Genomic DNA, 16,181 nt, shown 5'->3' on the forward strand with positions numbered 1-16,181 from the left:
GTTTTGTTTATTTGATATTAAATTAGACATCTGTTCAGCACTGTTGTAATCACATAATAAGTGAAGAATAAAAGCAGTGATGAGAAGTCTCTTATTGGAATGACTTCCACTGAAAAAACTGAGAGTGAAATTAAACTATTTCTGAATTTGCTTGAGAACCCTAGAGTCTCCTTTGCAGATGGGACTGCCTTTGAAAACCCCTGCATGCGTGGAGCAATTTACAAAAGAAAACGCGTTTCCACTTTTGGCCTCTAAGTGTCCCCGTAGCAACTTCCCGCCACTCGTCAGTCCTGCTGGGTCATCTATGAGCTGCCTGCGCTCTCTTTGGCTGTTTACGGCATCGATTGCGGAAGTCGCTTCAATCTGTGAGTTTGTATTGAATACTAACACAGCAAAGCAATGGCAGGCTTGTCGTGTAATGTCGGTTTATTGGTAGCGAAGCAGAGTGTCGGCGTGTGTGTTGTTTCTGTCAGAGTAGTCCGGTTTTATGTGTGAAAAGCGGCGAGCAGGTGGCTCATTGCTCCAATGCCTCGCCATACATTTGCAAACCGCTACATTAAAGTGTGCCAACGTGTTTGGATTAGCTCCAACTTTAATGTTATTGTGAAGTGTTCAAGGACAAAGACAGTGTGTCCAACCAGAAGTGCAAAACAAGTATCTTCCTGTGGTGCGTAGGCAGGACAAGAAATAATTTGTAGTGTCATAAGAGCAGCATAAATATGGCTATGTAATATGAACAATGTATGAACAACATGTACAGATATGAGCTGATATGGGCAATGCAGCAGCAGTGACATTACACTAGTAGTAACAGTAAAAAATATAATCAATGCAGTGTATTGACAGAATATATAAGAAAAACAGAATAAACGTGTGGTAGCACTATAATAGAAGTAAGAATATTAAGTTTATGTGCAGGATGAATAGTATTAAGAGCAGTAGGATAGGGCTATTGATAGGTGTTATTACATGTAAATCTAAATAAATAAATGTGTGTGTTGTGACACTGAATAAACAGCCCCCTCCAAGGTGAAGGCCAAAGTCCAGTCCCCCAAGGAAGTTGCATTATTCTTAGCAGTAGATAATGCATAATGAGCTCTTAATACATCCATGATAATGAGCTGCTGCGTTCAGCCCAATGTTAACACTGCTCAAAGTGTGTAGTGTATCATTTCAGCACCTGGAGAAACCCTGTAGGCAAAACACCGGTGGTTGATGTGGCTTGTAGTTTTTGCAGGTGCTGCTAAAACATAAACGTGTGTATAATTAACCATATTTAAAGTCTAACGGTTGATTAAAACATAAAAAAATTACCATGTATATTTGGACATCTGTAAAAACACTTGTGTAGGCTAATATTAATACCCATGGCAGCAGATGTTAGAGACCACTTTTATTATTAAATGGGGAGAAATAAATAACTAAATAATAGGGCCTACATAGATACTATTTACCAATTCAGATTTATTTGAATGATAGATACAATTCATGATGTGTAATTGTGGGGACAGTTTTATCTAATTATATTTAGAAATGTTTCTAATATTTTTTGCTTTTAGGGAGGTTGTGTAAAGGTGCCTCAATTTTCAGAGAAGAGGTGTGGGCTATACAATGATTACATAATTCCCCTTTATGTCGGCTAATGTTCAACTTGTTTGCCAAACTGCTATAGTGCAGTGCAGTTATACATATACTTAGTTTATGATTTACATGGTCCTGTTTTTTAATTTGAGGGAAAAATAGACTTAGCAGTGCCACAAGTGTGTGGGTAGGAAGGAGGAAGGTTATTACCGAGGGGAGGTCCAAGGAGGTTGTTAAAAGTTCAGCGGTGGGACCAGTATAGACACAGTATCTTTTTTATGCTTTCTTAATTAATGGTTTGCTTTGTTCAGCTTGCTGGATTGTAAAGCTGAAAGGTGAGCAATGGGAGTGCTGACAAGTTGCACTATGTCTACGTTATGCTTTTATTGTTCATTCATGTTTCAAAGTGTGGAAAATTTGACATTGACCCTTTAAATCCAAAAAAGCATACAATGACAGAAGATTTCATTAATACAATGTATGGTATGGGCTTATATCTATATGTGAAAATTTAAGAAGGATAGTAATCAAATACAAAAGAGTAGGAACTGCGGAAAACATAAATACTTTTAAGGAAGAGTTACTTGAAATAGAACTGGAAATATTATATGAGGAAGATGACATTGATAAAGCATATAATGGATTTCTAAAGATCTTTATATCGCTGTATGACAAAAATTGTCCTGTAAAATGATGCTGTAACAGACAAAGGCCAAGAAATAGTCCAAGGACCACTAAGGGTTTATTGAATGCCTTGCAAAAGTAAAACACACTTTACAGAAAATTTAGAAGAAGAAGCAGAACGTTGATATAAAAAGTACAAAAATGTATTGTATAAGAAAAAATAAGATAAGAATACTATGATAAAATGTTAGATGATAATAAAAATAATATGAACAGTTTATGGAATACTCTAAAAAGTATTATTAGAAATGGAGCTGAAAATAAAAATACAAGTTACCCAGAATTTTATATTGAAAATGACTAGAATATAAATAACATGGAAGATGTGGTTAATGGTTTTAACATTTTTTTTTAGTAAATGTGGGACCGGATCCGGCAGACATAATATAAATCCAGAAACAACAGAAGGGGTAGATGCCGATCTTTGGAAAAGAAATTCTAGCTTTATTTTCCTTAGAACCGTTAAAAGAAATGAGATAATTAACACCGTACGATAGTGTAAGATTAGACAGATAGCCAAGCTAGCTGTCTTGATATAGTCTGCAGAGATCTGAGGAACAGTTAACCATTAGTCCTCATAAATCAACCAGAGTTTAAGATTCCAACTCAAGGAAAGTGGAAGGAAACATGCGGGGGGATTATGCGTTCCCAGACCAGGGTGGAGGTATAACCTCTCCACCTAGTCCTGGGTCTTACCCTAGGCCTCCTCCCAGACGTAAATCAATCATCTAAATATTGCAGATACATTTTCTGTCAAATGACTAATCGATTAATTGCTTCTACTGTGATTATTTTATTAACTCATTTTGCTGCTGTTAGGGTTTGTTTCCTCTTCCACAGCTAGTAGACTGTCCTGACAATCCTGACTGAACGGTGATTCTACCGTTACCACGGGCAATGTATTATGTCAGTTAGACCTGCAAACGATTAGTCAATAAATCAATATGGAAAGAAAACCATTCTGCAACTATAAACGATCAACCGTTTCAGTCAGCAGAAAATCCAAATGTTTTGTAGTTGCAGCCTCTTCACTGTGATATATTCACTATAATTGTCAACTGAAAATCTTTGGTCAGACAAAACCAGAAATCTGATGATGCCACAAAGAATGTGACAGGCTTTTTTAAAAATCTTTTTCGTGGCGATTTACATTTTTTTAGACCACCGAATACATCAAGAAAATAATTGGCACAATAATTTGTAGTTGCAGCTCTAGTGTGGATATTATGTCTTAAGCATAGACTGTATAAAACCGTCTCAAGTTACGCAGTGATATATAGTGTCATCGTGCATGTGAATGTTTGTATTTTGTCTGCTTGTTTCAGGGGGAATAATTAGGCCAAAGGAAGGCGGGTGATAAGCTGGGATTGGAGACAAGGTGGAAAATGAAATGACTCCAAAAAGATAAATGCAAGAAGAGTAGCAACAGCGTCTGTCTTCCTCTCCCCAGTTCCAGGTGAGTCGGCTGATTGAAGACAGGCTCCTGTGGATCCTGGCCATGGATGAAGAGTTTACGCCTTTGGACTGCCTGCTGCCCTCAGGTACTGCCTTTCAAACACACATTCCCTTGGTGCAAACACACATACACGCAATCAATCAAATATGCAGGTCCATGCACATATTGTGTGTTCCCCTACAAGCCACAAACCGGGAGCCAAACAAAGATCTCCATGCGTCTGATCAAAACACACATTTACTCACATCACTGTCACACTTGTCTTCCTCTCTCTGCTTCTCCCAGTCACTCTGACACACCCCAACCGTCTTGGTGGAATTAAAACTCAAAAGCATAACACTGACACTTTCATACAGCAATGTGTATATGTATGAGATGCACTTCTTTTTGTCTTTTTTTGTTTGGCTGCATAAAGAATCTTTATTAAAAGAGGGCCTGATGTGTTTGCTTGTAATTTTAGCTTTTTAAGGAAAACAAACTTTGAGGTGGCATTCAGATTATTGAAATATTCAATCTGACATGTGACAGAAAATGTTCCACCCTGGTACGTTTATTCTCTCTTTTCCAAAGGCGTGCTTTTGTAACAAGATGAATTTCCTCTAATGTGTTCTGTGTCTGAGAAAAAGAAATCCTCCAGATGGTCAGTGACTAACCTACAGACCTGAGGAGGAAGCTGGTTATAGCTGCCTTTAACCACTGCTCTCAGGTCAAGGTTTACGTGAGCTCCCTGGAGGTGTGTGTGTGCGTGCATTTGTGGAGGAAAGAAAGAAAGCTGTTATGAGCCTAAGGGCAGGTTTTACCCAGAGCTGTAAAGGTCAAGGGCATGGTACAACAGTTTGCCTTGTTGAGGAGTCAGCAGGCACATGTAGTTCTCTCTATCTCTTACGTCTGTCTTGTATTACACCTGTTACCATTCATTATTTCCATGTAATTCTTTAGATTGATTTGATAAAGAGCTACTTTTACATGAGAAGTATTTCTGCCTTATACGCTTGTACATTATAATAAAGGGGGCTGCCATTGCTTGAGTAGCAACAGATTACAAATTACATTGTGGTGTGGGGTATGACAGTGGCTAGAAATGTTGTCCACCCACAGAAAGATATAAATAAAGAGCTTAGGAGTAAAAAACAAACGTTCTGTCCCCAGAAAGCCCAGCAGTCAGAGCTTTTGCTTCTCTCAACCTTCTTGGATTCGTCAACCCACAGGCACAGATGAACCTGGTTTATAGCCATACAGTAAGAACACTGTGTCCAGTTTACTCACAGAGTATAGATGAATTCATGTATCTCGGTTATCTGTAGTGTTGCATTCTGGAGTAAAGCTTAGATCAGGCCCAAAAAATCAAGCCCTACCCTACCCGAGTCTGTTCATGTTATGTCTGAGCCCGGCCCGGCCCGACACATTAACTGTAATTATGAGCCCAATTAAAACCTGACAACTTCTTAATACGTGGGCTGTTATAACTGACTACAATTATAACTACAATTCCGAGTTACTACAGAAATCACTTCTGATCTTAATGAATAATGCAACAAGGACGAAGCAGGTAAACTGCGTTATTTGTTTATTCAGAATGGAATGGAATGGATAACAAATGGATCCAAATAAAGAAACATAAAAAAAATAAAAAAAATAATCCTAGCTCCCTCAGCCAAATAGCGTGGGTAACAGATCAAGGCAGCAACACAATCAAAGCCCTGGAACCATACAGGAGACTTTCTTGTCTCGATCCCCTAATTAATACTGTCCTTTGCCACGGTCTGCATGCCGACTGGCCGACAACTCGCCGGATATAGGAGAGACCATATATGCTGCTAAAGGACTCATGAGATATCTGAACCAATCTGGTCTGGTTGCGCAGTTATTGAAGACAGTGCTACAGATGGGGGCAAAACTATTTAGCACAGTTTACCTTACACCCAAGTCAGTGCAGGGCATATACCCAGAGCTACGGGAGAATCTGGAAAGGCATAGCTTTCCCCCAACACAATTAGGCTAATGAAGTAATGATTTAAAACAAAAACAAATGCTTGATCAAGGTCCCGGCTCGGCCCGAGGATAGTGACGGGAAATATTGGCTGGACCCAGCCTGCTCGGGCAGAGAATGTCTTTTCTGGTGTTATTTATTTCACAGACAAGACCTATAGCCTTGTCTGTGTTCCCATTAACATAATGGAATGTGAAAAAAATGCGCCACCAAAAAAAAAATGGGCCAAGGACTGTTTTTTTTTAGAGATGTTGAGGTGATTTTATTGTGAGCATGGGATTCTCAAAAGAAACATGATAAATGAATGTAACTCTCCGACCTTGATAAAAACCCTGTTCATCATGCCTTTTTAACCTGTCTTGGACCTGGTCTGATCACTTATTGTTGCAAACAGCATGCTCTTAGACTGGGATCTTTGACTGTCAGTGGTGTTGATTGCGGACTGCCCAAGACTGAGCTGCAAATGGGGATTCAGAATGGGTTTGGTTCCTATCTAATATGTAGACTATCTGTTTTTTTCTTGTATAGACAAACTTGAACATAACGGCTGATGATGAACATACCAATTACTCCATCGAAAGAAAGGAATTGTTTAAGTCACTTTTTCAACCAAAACAACAAAGAATACTCTGGATCCAGCCAGGATTGGCTGCATTTCTCTGTTTTATATCATTTCAAACTGAATATCTCAGGGTTTTGGACTGCTGGTGATTCAAAACCAGCAATCTGAAGATTCTTCTGAGTCGTGATTGACATGTTTTACTATTTGTCTGACAAATTATTCAATTAATTATATAAAAATAGAAATCTTTAGAATAATCAATAATTTAAAAATCATCTTGTGTAGCCGTAGAACGTAATTCGTCCAATTGTGATCAAAAGATGAGTGCCGCTGAACAGACCTAGTGTATTAGTACTGCATTATGTCATTATACAGTATTAATAGTAGGGCAGGTTGTATGATGGTGCATGCTCTCCTCTGTCTTGCTTTGTTTGTGTCCTTCTCCCTCTCTGGCTCCATTGATGGCTGTTTGAAGGTTGTAATTCCTCATCTTACACTACCAAGGCCACTGTAATTGTACTCCTGTATGTGTACATGTTTGTATATGCTTGACATTCTGGCACGTGTGTGATTTGCCTAGAGCAGGAACACAGAAGTGCTGTTGATTCTATGCTTGTATAGCTCCAAAATCAATAACACTCAAATGCCACTATCAGTCAAGAGAGACTCACTTGTGATAGGATGCTGTCAGCAGTTCTCAAGCACCCATTGAAACAAATGTTTACTCAAAGATATTAGCCAAGCATTACAGGCTATGCACTTGAGTTTGCTTAATGTGCAAATCTAAGATTTATTCTACATATTTCACAGGCTGTGCAAATAATCCCCCAAACGGTTGCGGAACAGATCAGAACACACACACACACACACACACACCCTCATAAAGATACAATTTTCTTGATAAATTCTTCACTTTCTATCAAAGGTGAAATATGTGTTTGAGATTCCCTTTATCATACACTTGTAACATCCTTCTCCCAACTGTGCAGTATAGTGAAACATTTTCCTCCTATTAGATGAGTTTAGAGAATATCTGCTTGGTTTCTTTAGTTTCATCTCTAACAGGAAATGCTTAACTAGGCTCTCGTGGAGAATATAAAAACAGCCCCATGGATGTCTGCATTTCAAAATCCCTAGTGTGTAAGTTAGCCTTTTAAATTTCCTCTTTTTAATTATATAGTTATTATAATTATAAATATATATTCCTGGTATAACTATGTACAGTTTGTGTGTGCGTGTGTGTGCGTGTGTGCGTGTGTGCGCGTGTGCGCATGTGCGTGCGTGTGTGCGCGTTATTTATGTTGTCTGTCTGGCACTTTTAAAAGAATCTCAATTTGACATTTCTTTGAACAAGTGCACAAATGGCGGCACACCTCCTTGTGCGTGCGTGGGTCTGTGTGGGTGTGTGGGGAGGTGAGTGTTTGTGCGACGAGGGGTTATCTGAAAAGTCACGGCTGGTTGACTTTGCCTTTTGTTCTCTGTACACCTCGAGCCAATTAAGAGACCAAACTGACACATATACTCCTCCTCTTTCTTCTCCTCACCTAGCCCTCCTTGTGTCCTCCTTTCTTTTCCCCCACCTGTGTGTCTTCTCTTTATCCTCTCTTCCTTTTACCACACTCTGCTGGGGTTGACTTTTGTATTGGAAATGACCTTCCAGTGATGTAAACTTTTTAACAACATCAAGCCCGCTGCTGCAACAAAGTCTTAAACCCAATGGACACTTCTTTTTCCACACTTTCTCAGCCAAGTCCAAATGCAGCTTTACACTTTTTATCCAAAAAGGGTGTTTTTCAGGACGCAAGGTGATGCACATTTTGCAATGAGAATTTCATGACACCTAAAGTATATTCTTCTTCCTCCTTCTTCACCATTGCTTTCTCTGGCCTCCCTCTGCATTTATGGTGTATTATGAAAGGTGTTGTGTTGTTCCAAACCTGGAATCCACTTGTGTGGAATTTAAATAGGTACAGTAGGAAAAAGGGAAGAGGGCATGGTAATTACAGAGTGTTGCTTAAACTTGCATATGGCATTTTGGCTTTGTTACAAAGGGCACCAACTTTAAAAATGGATGAGAAATCATTCATAAGGGCAGACCTGAGAGGGAAAGATAAATGAGTAAGCATGGAAATGGCAAAGTTTGAAGGCGAGGGGAAGAGAGGTTGCGCTTTAGTCATTGCACCGTTGAGGCTTTTCTAGCAGCAGTGTTTTTACTTTTACTGTTAATGCAAACATTTCACTATCAAAACAACAAGTATATAAGTAGTTATATAATAATATAATTAATAATAAGGACTTTGACATTGATTGTGATCCTGGTCAATGAAGGTACTGAAGGTGAAGAAAACTGTTTGGATAGACATTGTCTACACTTGGGTTCCACCACACCGAAACACTTTTTGGTGCAAATGCACATGTTTTGCATCGCTTTGGCCGACCGTCCAAACGAATCCTGTAAACGCACGGCCTGAAGACGCACTTTTTTGAAACCTGGTCCCAGGGTGAAAAATGGCGTCTTCGTTTGGATGGTGAAGCCACATACTTGCGTATTGATGATGTCATCGCCGCACCCCTCAACCTCTAGCCTTTGACCTCTTACCCCACGATGACACAACGAACACACAAACTATTCTTGCACTAGCCATTTTTGTTGTCTTCTTCATGTGTTATGGTTTCTCCTTTTACTGTCTGTTTGTACACAGCGCGCAAGCTTTATGTGCATGCTCCACATCTTCCTCTCCGTTTTTTGGTTGAATTTCTGTAGCAGAAACTGCGCCACCTGTAGGCCTGGAATATGAAGTAACGTGTTGAATTGTTTCCAAATGGATCCTTTTGGACGCACATATTTTTGAAACAATGTCAGGGAAGACAGAGGAAAAAAAAAGATTGTTTTGGTACATGTGGATGTGGCCTTAGTTATTTTCTGATTGGATTGAGTGGGAGAACGTTTTGAACTTTTACAAGACCAAGATTGAGCATCCTGACTGGTTTGGAATACTTTCTGTTTTTAATCCTCCCACCTATTTTCCTGTCTCTGTGTGAAGCATGATAAGGACCTCATTATCACAACATTGTTTTAGTTTAGTTTTTTATTTAACATGTTCAGCGCCACAAAAACAGCCTCCAATCTGTAAAGAGGTATTTTTTTATACATGCAAGCAAAGAGTGATGTGTTGTGCTTTTGCTAGTTGTCCATTACACATCGTCTGTAGTGTCTCTATCTGACTCTTCATGATTTATACCTTTCCCTTTTTCCCCCCTCCTTCTGTCTTGTGTAGGCACGCAGAGGATCTGTCTGATTATTCTGAACCAGCCTCTTGATAAGGACTACCTGCACATCCTCTGGAGTAAAGGTATATCTCACACATCCCTAACACAGATTAAACAAGCCACCTTTTTATCACTTATATGCCATTTGCATTGGTTTGTACTGGGCATGTATTCCCCTGTTGCTTTTTGTCAGACTGTGCTCTCTAGCCTGTGTAGTCGCCACTGTGCAAACTCTTAATTACTGCCCTGTCATTGAAAATGCCCCCTCTCTGCCCTCTGCCCACATTTCCTGTGAGATGTGTTTTAATGAAGTTAAAGATGACATGCTTTTTTTTCAGAAAAATTAAAATTAAAGAAATTATGAATTTCATTTTTTTTTTTTTTCTAACTCCTCTGGCTGCATGACCTGAACAATTGACCAAAAGAATTCAGTTCCATTGCATTCCCAGTCTGAATATGCAACCTTTTCTGAAAGCACTCTTATTGCAATTGTAAAGTCTCAAGGTAACAAGAATAGCACATTCATTCTGATTCATTCGAGTGTGTAAACGTTCATTACAGCTAATTGGTTGGTAAATAATGTAATAATGTAAACAACAGGCAGTGGCAGTTAGTGTCCACTCAGCGGGGGAGTGACAGAGTGGATATAAACAAACCCACTGGACCCAAGACCTCTGTATTCAGTACGTGGGCATTTCAGTCAAAACAAATCCACCCTCAGAACTGACTGAGCTGTTGCTTACATCTTGCACCCTTTTATGAGAGGGGAAATGGTCTTAATTTCCTTTCAGTCGATTCACTCGGTACAACACATATAATATGGGATACCAGGCCCCCGTGTGACCTGACTGAAAACACCTCTATCCACGCCTGTAAAGCAGATGATCTGTGGTCCACCACAGTCATCCGTCAGTTCTTACGCTCTTCACCTTGCTAAGTACACATCTGCCGAGTCAGGCTAGCTAGCTACTGCAAGTTTTTTTAGTTTCTTTAGTAGGTCCACTGCCAGCTAGAAGTTAGCTTGGTGCTAGTTGGTGGAGTGGTAGAGGAGGCAGATGATGGCTGTGAACTAAACCTGTTAAAGTAACAGTTCAGCCCATTTGCTCTCTCACGGCTGCCTCGTGTTTGACGTCTTCTACCCCCATACTCGGTGATATTGTTCGTCCCTGTCCACACCTCCCTCATATTGTTCTGAAAAGTCCAAAAGTCTGGACCAAATGAGGTAGGCGTGAAAACGCCCTAAAGTATTTCCGTTCAGTTCTGACAGGCCAACATGCTCTGATCAGGACGTTCTCTCCAGGTGGGGACCGCTTGTGAGACATATGTGTCTCACGTTAAATATTTTCTTATTTATACACAACCTTTGCTTATACATGTAGAATGAACAAAGAACACACTTTCTGTGAAAAATGACAGAAACATTTAAGCCAGACAGTGTCTGTACCTTTTATAGTTAAACATACAGTAGCTGTTGCGTAATATAAACTCACGGAATAGCTCCACTTCAGCAGTTTTGGACAGTCATTCCTAGGGGCATTTTTATGTTTATTGTTGAAGATTGTATAAGATGGGAAGAACTGTGCTCAGTCAATTTTACAACAGCAACCTGCTGGTCACATGTTGTTGGCAATTTATGAACCAACGAAGTCCCCTAGAGTCCAACCACATCTTTGTCGTTGGTAACGCAAGGATGAAAAAATGGATTTGATTTTCCTTCTGCTTCATGAGTACTCCAAGGCCCTTCATAAGAGGAAGAAACAAACAGAAACTCAGAAACCTCAAAACAGAAGGCTCCTTGTTAAAAGAGGAAAAATAGGTTTTTGAAGGGAAATAGAGCTTCAGACTCCCTGAGGTGTCACTTCTGAGATGCATTGATGCATAGCAGTTGTGCTACTTGGCTGTGATGTATTTAATATGCAAAGCTGACTTTGAGCCTTTTAAACCAGACAGTGTCATTGCAACCTGTATCCTACAACTTTTGTTTTTAAATCTGATGAACTGATCAGAAACGGAGCCTAACTGAACAAGTATAACTTGAATTTGTTAGACTTGCAGTTGTTTCATCATTAATGTAGTGGAGAGAGGTGAACTGGATCGCTGGTTCTCATCTGTTTTGATGCTTTGACCATGAAACACAACAAAAACACAGCACACAATTAATGAAAAATGTAATCCACAGACTACAATCAGACAAGAAGGTTATTAAACACATAACTTTGAAGGCAAACCACATCAGATTGAAATTTAATGAACCAGCTTTGATGTTCTTATCAACGTAGCAAAACCCAAGAGGCACCTGAGCTTTTCTCCGTCGCACAGCTCTCTTGGTATGCGCTTTTATAGTAGAGGACCTCTAGAAAATCACACCAAAGGTTGCCTGCTGCCCCAAGATAAAGATTCTTCAGATAGTTAAGTGAGAAGAATACAAAATATGGAATTATAAGAAAGAGAAATGTATATAACATTCATACAAAGGATTTGGGTTAATTGATGATAAATCTCAACTAGGTTTTACACTGAGCATCCAGAATAAAGGAGAAGGCCAGTTGTCTGTAGTTCTGCACAAAATCACATTGCTTGTTTTTCAGAAAATTGCATTTTTTTCAGTGCAAACAACAAATACAATGAAAACAGTTTTTCAATATTCAGTGTAAATTGTTTGTTTGCTACCACCATGGGGAAAAATTAGACTTGTAATAGATTTTTTACGCCCTGTTTATTTGTACCTGACCCTCAACAATGTTTGGAGATTGATATTTTTCATTTTATATTCTAATTTTCAAATCCAAGCTGTGACCAGACCAGCAAAGTTTAACTGATATGGTTATACTCCAGTGATTACATTTAACAAAAATGCAATATGGAGCTATTGCATCTCCTTTTTCTGATTGTTTCACTTGTTTTTTCTCATCCCATTCAATATTTGCCAGTAATACAGACCGGAAACATCACCTAACTGCACCATTTTGCAACAACTGTGATACAGATGGATGTACTTTGACGTGACATGATGCAGCTTGATAAAGTCATATGGCATATGCTCCCTGTTAGATAAGGCTACGATTTTGGGTGCCACAAGCAATGCTCTGGTGTGGATGTCAGAAATTGGAAAGCTTTCTTGATCAGTTTTGCTCTGGGCAGCAGTGCACATGGGACTTAAAGAAGTTTTGACAGGATGATGATGGCGCATGAATGGCAGATCTCAGATCTCTCGCTGTTTGATGGAAACACGCTTGTAGCAAGTTTAAACTTCCTTACTTGAAATTTCATGTATTTTTAATGTTGTTTATGGGATGAGCAGATGTTCGTGTGCGCATGAGCGTGTCTAAAAGGGTGTCACTCTCCAGATGGTTGTTCACCTGGAGGCACTGAAGACAGGTCTCCACCCTTACAAATACACACACATACACACGCACACGAACACATGCACACAAACACACGTACACGAACACACGTACACGTACACAGCACTCTCAGGTTCTCTGATGTGCTGCCCCTGGGCCCCCTCATCACCTGTGGGAGAGGTAGAGCAGCAGGGAGCAAAGGAGCGATAGAGGCTGGAAGAGTGCAACACTGATCAAAGGGAAGCTCGTTTACGGGTGCCTAGTGTGATGTTGTGAAGTGGGATCATGCCGCATATCTCACTCACGCACCCTCTCACTCATCAGGTCCAGCAGTCATAGACTTGTTAATCTTGTCAGTTAGCTGTTCAGTCAGTCAGTCAGTCACTCATTTACTTACTCACAGATCCCTCACTTACTTTACTGTGTAACAACACAAACAAGCAAATCAATAAAGCAATCAGCGGAGGTAACTCTCTCTACAAGAGAAAACCAGACCTGTGCCTGATTTCATCATTTGTTGATGTGGAGCAGCTTGTTGAAGTTTATGAACATCACCCATCAGCCTTGCAATCAAGGCTGGGTGGGTAATGTGGCTGCGCACGCACGCACGCACGCACACATAAACGCACGCACTTCTGTACTTCTGTTCTCTGTGTACCAAGAATGACAAAGCAGAGGAAATAAGAATAGAGTGGAGCTCAAAAAAAGAAAATGAGATATTTGCAGGAAATCAATCAAAATTGGGGCAAGGTATAGAGAGGGGGGATCTGGAGACATGGTGACAGGTGAAGGAGGAGAGATGGACTGACAGATGATGGGAGGACATCAAGGCATCATAATAAGGATAATAATCTTTTCACTGCTCTCCCTGACCGTTTGCCCTCTTCTGTACTACACTAAAGCCCCATACTGATGGGTATTAATCCTTACCACTAACCTCATCAATACTTGCCTGCTATAGAATATTCTCCACAGCTGTGTGTGTGTGTGTGTGTGTGTGTGTGTGTGTGTGTGTGTGTGTGTGTGTGTGTGTGTGTGTGTGTGTGTGTGTGTGTGTGTGTGTGTGTGTGTTTCTGCATGAACATGTAAATGCATCTTTCCTACATCAAACTCAAGAGCAAAACAGATGATTAAAAAGCACTGAAATGACAGGTTAGGTACTTTGTGTGGAAGTACATATCTCCTGACAACCATGTGTATCTGTCATCCAGCAGAGTAAATGACAAGAGTTAGACCTGAAGCCTGCAGGGAAGGATTATTATAGCTAGTTAATTTACAAGGTCATCTCCACTGACCGCTTCTGCTGTCTCCGCTAAGCTCACATCATACCATCAGCAGAATTCATTTGGCTGCTATGTCCCTAGATGTGGTTTTCTGTTGAGCTTGTTTGTAAAACCCATACGCTCTGAGGAGGAGTCGGTTAGGCTGTTGCATTTACAATTGTGGCGTACTTCAAGCAGTCGGCAATTCATTGTTTTCAGTGGAAGAATAACAGTAATTGTATCTTCACTGCCTGTGAATAAAGTGCAGATGGAGAGCTAATCTTTCTTAAGTTCATTCTACCCACTTGCGCCAGATGATCGCAGAGGCCTTTCCCTTACAATAATGGTTAACTTCTTAATAAGGTTGACCCGGTTTTTGAGTCAAAAACAGCAATCTTAAAACAACAAAAGAAGAAAAGCATCAACACTTGTTATATGGTTGGACAGCAACCTTAACACAGGGAACAAAGTGCTTTGCTGTAACATTTTTAACATAAAGAGACATCCAATATAACATAAATTACTACTGCATACACAGCCGAGGTATTAAACAATTTAAAGGGTTTCCCCCGTGAAGATGGTAGGATGATCACGGCCATTGATGTTTCAAGTCCAGCTGGTCTATATAACTTTAACTAAGTCAACTTGACCAGACTATATTAGCCTGGTGTCCACCTTCTAGTGCAGCTTTAAAGTGTAACTCCAAAATGCAACCTAGAGTCTTTTTGTGAATGTAAACGTTTGTTTAAAAGCATATTTAGGATGGAAACACCACTTTTAAGATTGAACGTATATTCGTTTTCGAATTTGAATGGGAGAGCTTGGGGCACTAATATGATCGCGTCAAAATCACTATTTTAAAAATGCTAAAAAGGCTCGACATAACATTAAACTTTGCTCAAAGTATCACAAGGGGCTCCATGCATGAACTCCAGCATTGAGAACATTTTTTTGTGTACACAGTTTACTAAAAAGAAAGGTTTTGGACAGTCTGTTAGGTTAGATAATCACAACTCCTCAACCATCACCCTGAACACCGGCGTACCACAGGGGTGTGTGCTGAGCCCTCTCCTATACACCCTCTTCACCCACGACTGCACACTTGTGCATGGCTCTAACACCATTGTCAAGTTTGCAGACGACACTACAGTGATTGGTCTCATCAGCAACAATGATGAGATGGCCTACATGGTGGAGGTCCAGCACCTATCATTGTGGTGCACTGACAAAAACTTGGCTCTCACCAGCTCATTGTGGACTTCAGGAAGTCTAATGCTAGCGCACACACACCCCCATTCTCATCAACGGGACTAAGGTGGATCGTGTCACCAGCTCCAATTTTCTAGGTGTCCACATCTCTGGGGACCTCTCTGGGACCCTCAACACCTCTCTGCCTTACCCTGATCAAGAAGGCTCACCTGTGTCTCTTCTTTCTGAGGAGACTCAAGAATGTCTCCTGTCTCCTCAGATCCTGGTGAACTTCATCGAGAGCATCCTCACCAACTGTGTCACACTTTGATATGGCAACTGCTCTGCCCATGACCGGTGAGCACTGCAGAGGGTGGTGAATCACCGGTTCCTCACTCCCCTCCATCAAGGCCATCCAGGGCAAGCAATGCTTGTGTAAGGTGTGCAGCATCATCAAAGACTGCTCTCACCCCAATCACAGACTGTTTACCCCATTTCCCTCTGGGAGGTTTCAGGTCACTCCGCACCCATACCAGCAGGTTGAGAGGAAGATTCTTTCCTGTGGCTGTCTACTGAACTTTAGCTCTGCATCCCGGTGACAATCAAACTACTAAGACCTACTAAGAAAAAGGAGCCTCATATAAGAATGACATTTTCTCCTATGGAGTCTGTTCATTCGCATGAAGGTCGACACTTTTTGACTGACAAGATGGCAGCAAGCGCAAAAAACAACAGTGAGTTGTTAAAACCTTTCTTTTTAGTAAACTTTGTGTACACAAACAACGTTCTAAATGCTGGAGTTCATGTGTAGAGCCCCTGATCAAACTTTGAGCAAAGTTTCATG

At 40.4% G+C, this 16,181-nt stretch overlaps 1 protein-coding gene across 6 annotated transcripts in view; it reads left to right on the plus strand.

The window, feature by feature from the left end:
• Positions 1–280: 280 nt before the first annotated feature.
• tpk1 (thiamin pyrophosphokinase 1) overlaps positions 281–16,181 on the plus strand; it is a 65,768-nt gene continuing 49,867 nt past the window's right edge. For 4 of the 6 annotated variants that reach the window (XM_032503614.1, XM_032503618.1, XM_032503619.1 and 1 more), the window contains exons 1-3: positions 281–365; positions 3,716–3,806; positions 9,552–9,626. In XM_032503614.1, the coding sequence (XP_032359505.1) occupies positions 3,764–3,806; positions 9,552–9,626 (118 nt within the window). In that variant the 5' untranslated portion in view covers positions 281–365; positions 3,716–3,763. Of the gene's footprint in view, positions 370–3,590; positions 3,807–9,551; positions 9,627–16,181 lie in introns of all 6 variants that reach the window. The other 2 variants (XM_032503615.1, XM_032503616.1) reach the window with 2 other exon arrangements.

Source organism: Etheostoma spectabile, chromosome 22, assembly GCF_008692095.1.
Source record: "Etheostoma spectabile isolate EspeVRDwgs_2016 chromosome 22, UIUC_Espe_1.0, whole genome shotgun sequence".
Taxonomy (NCBI): Eukaryota; Metazoa; Chordata; class Actinopteri; order Perciformes; family Percidae; genus Etheostoma; species Etheostoma spectabile.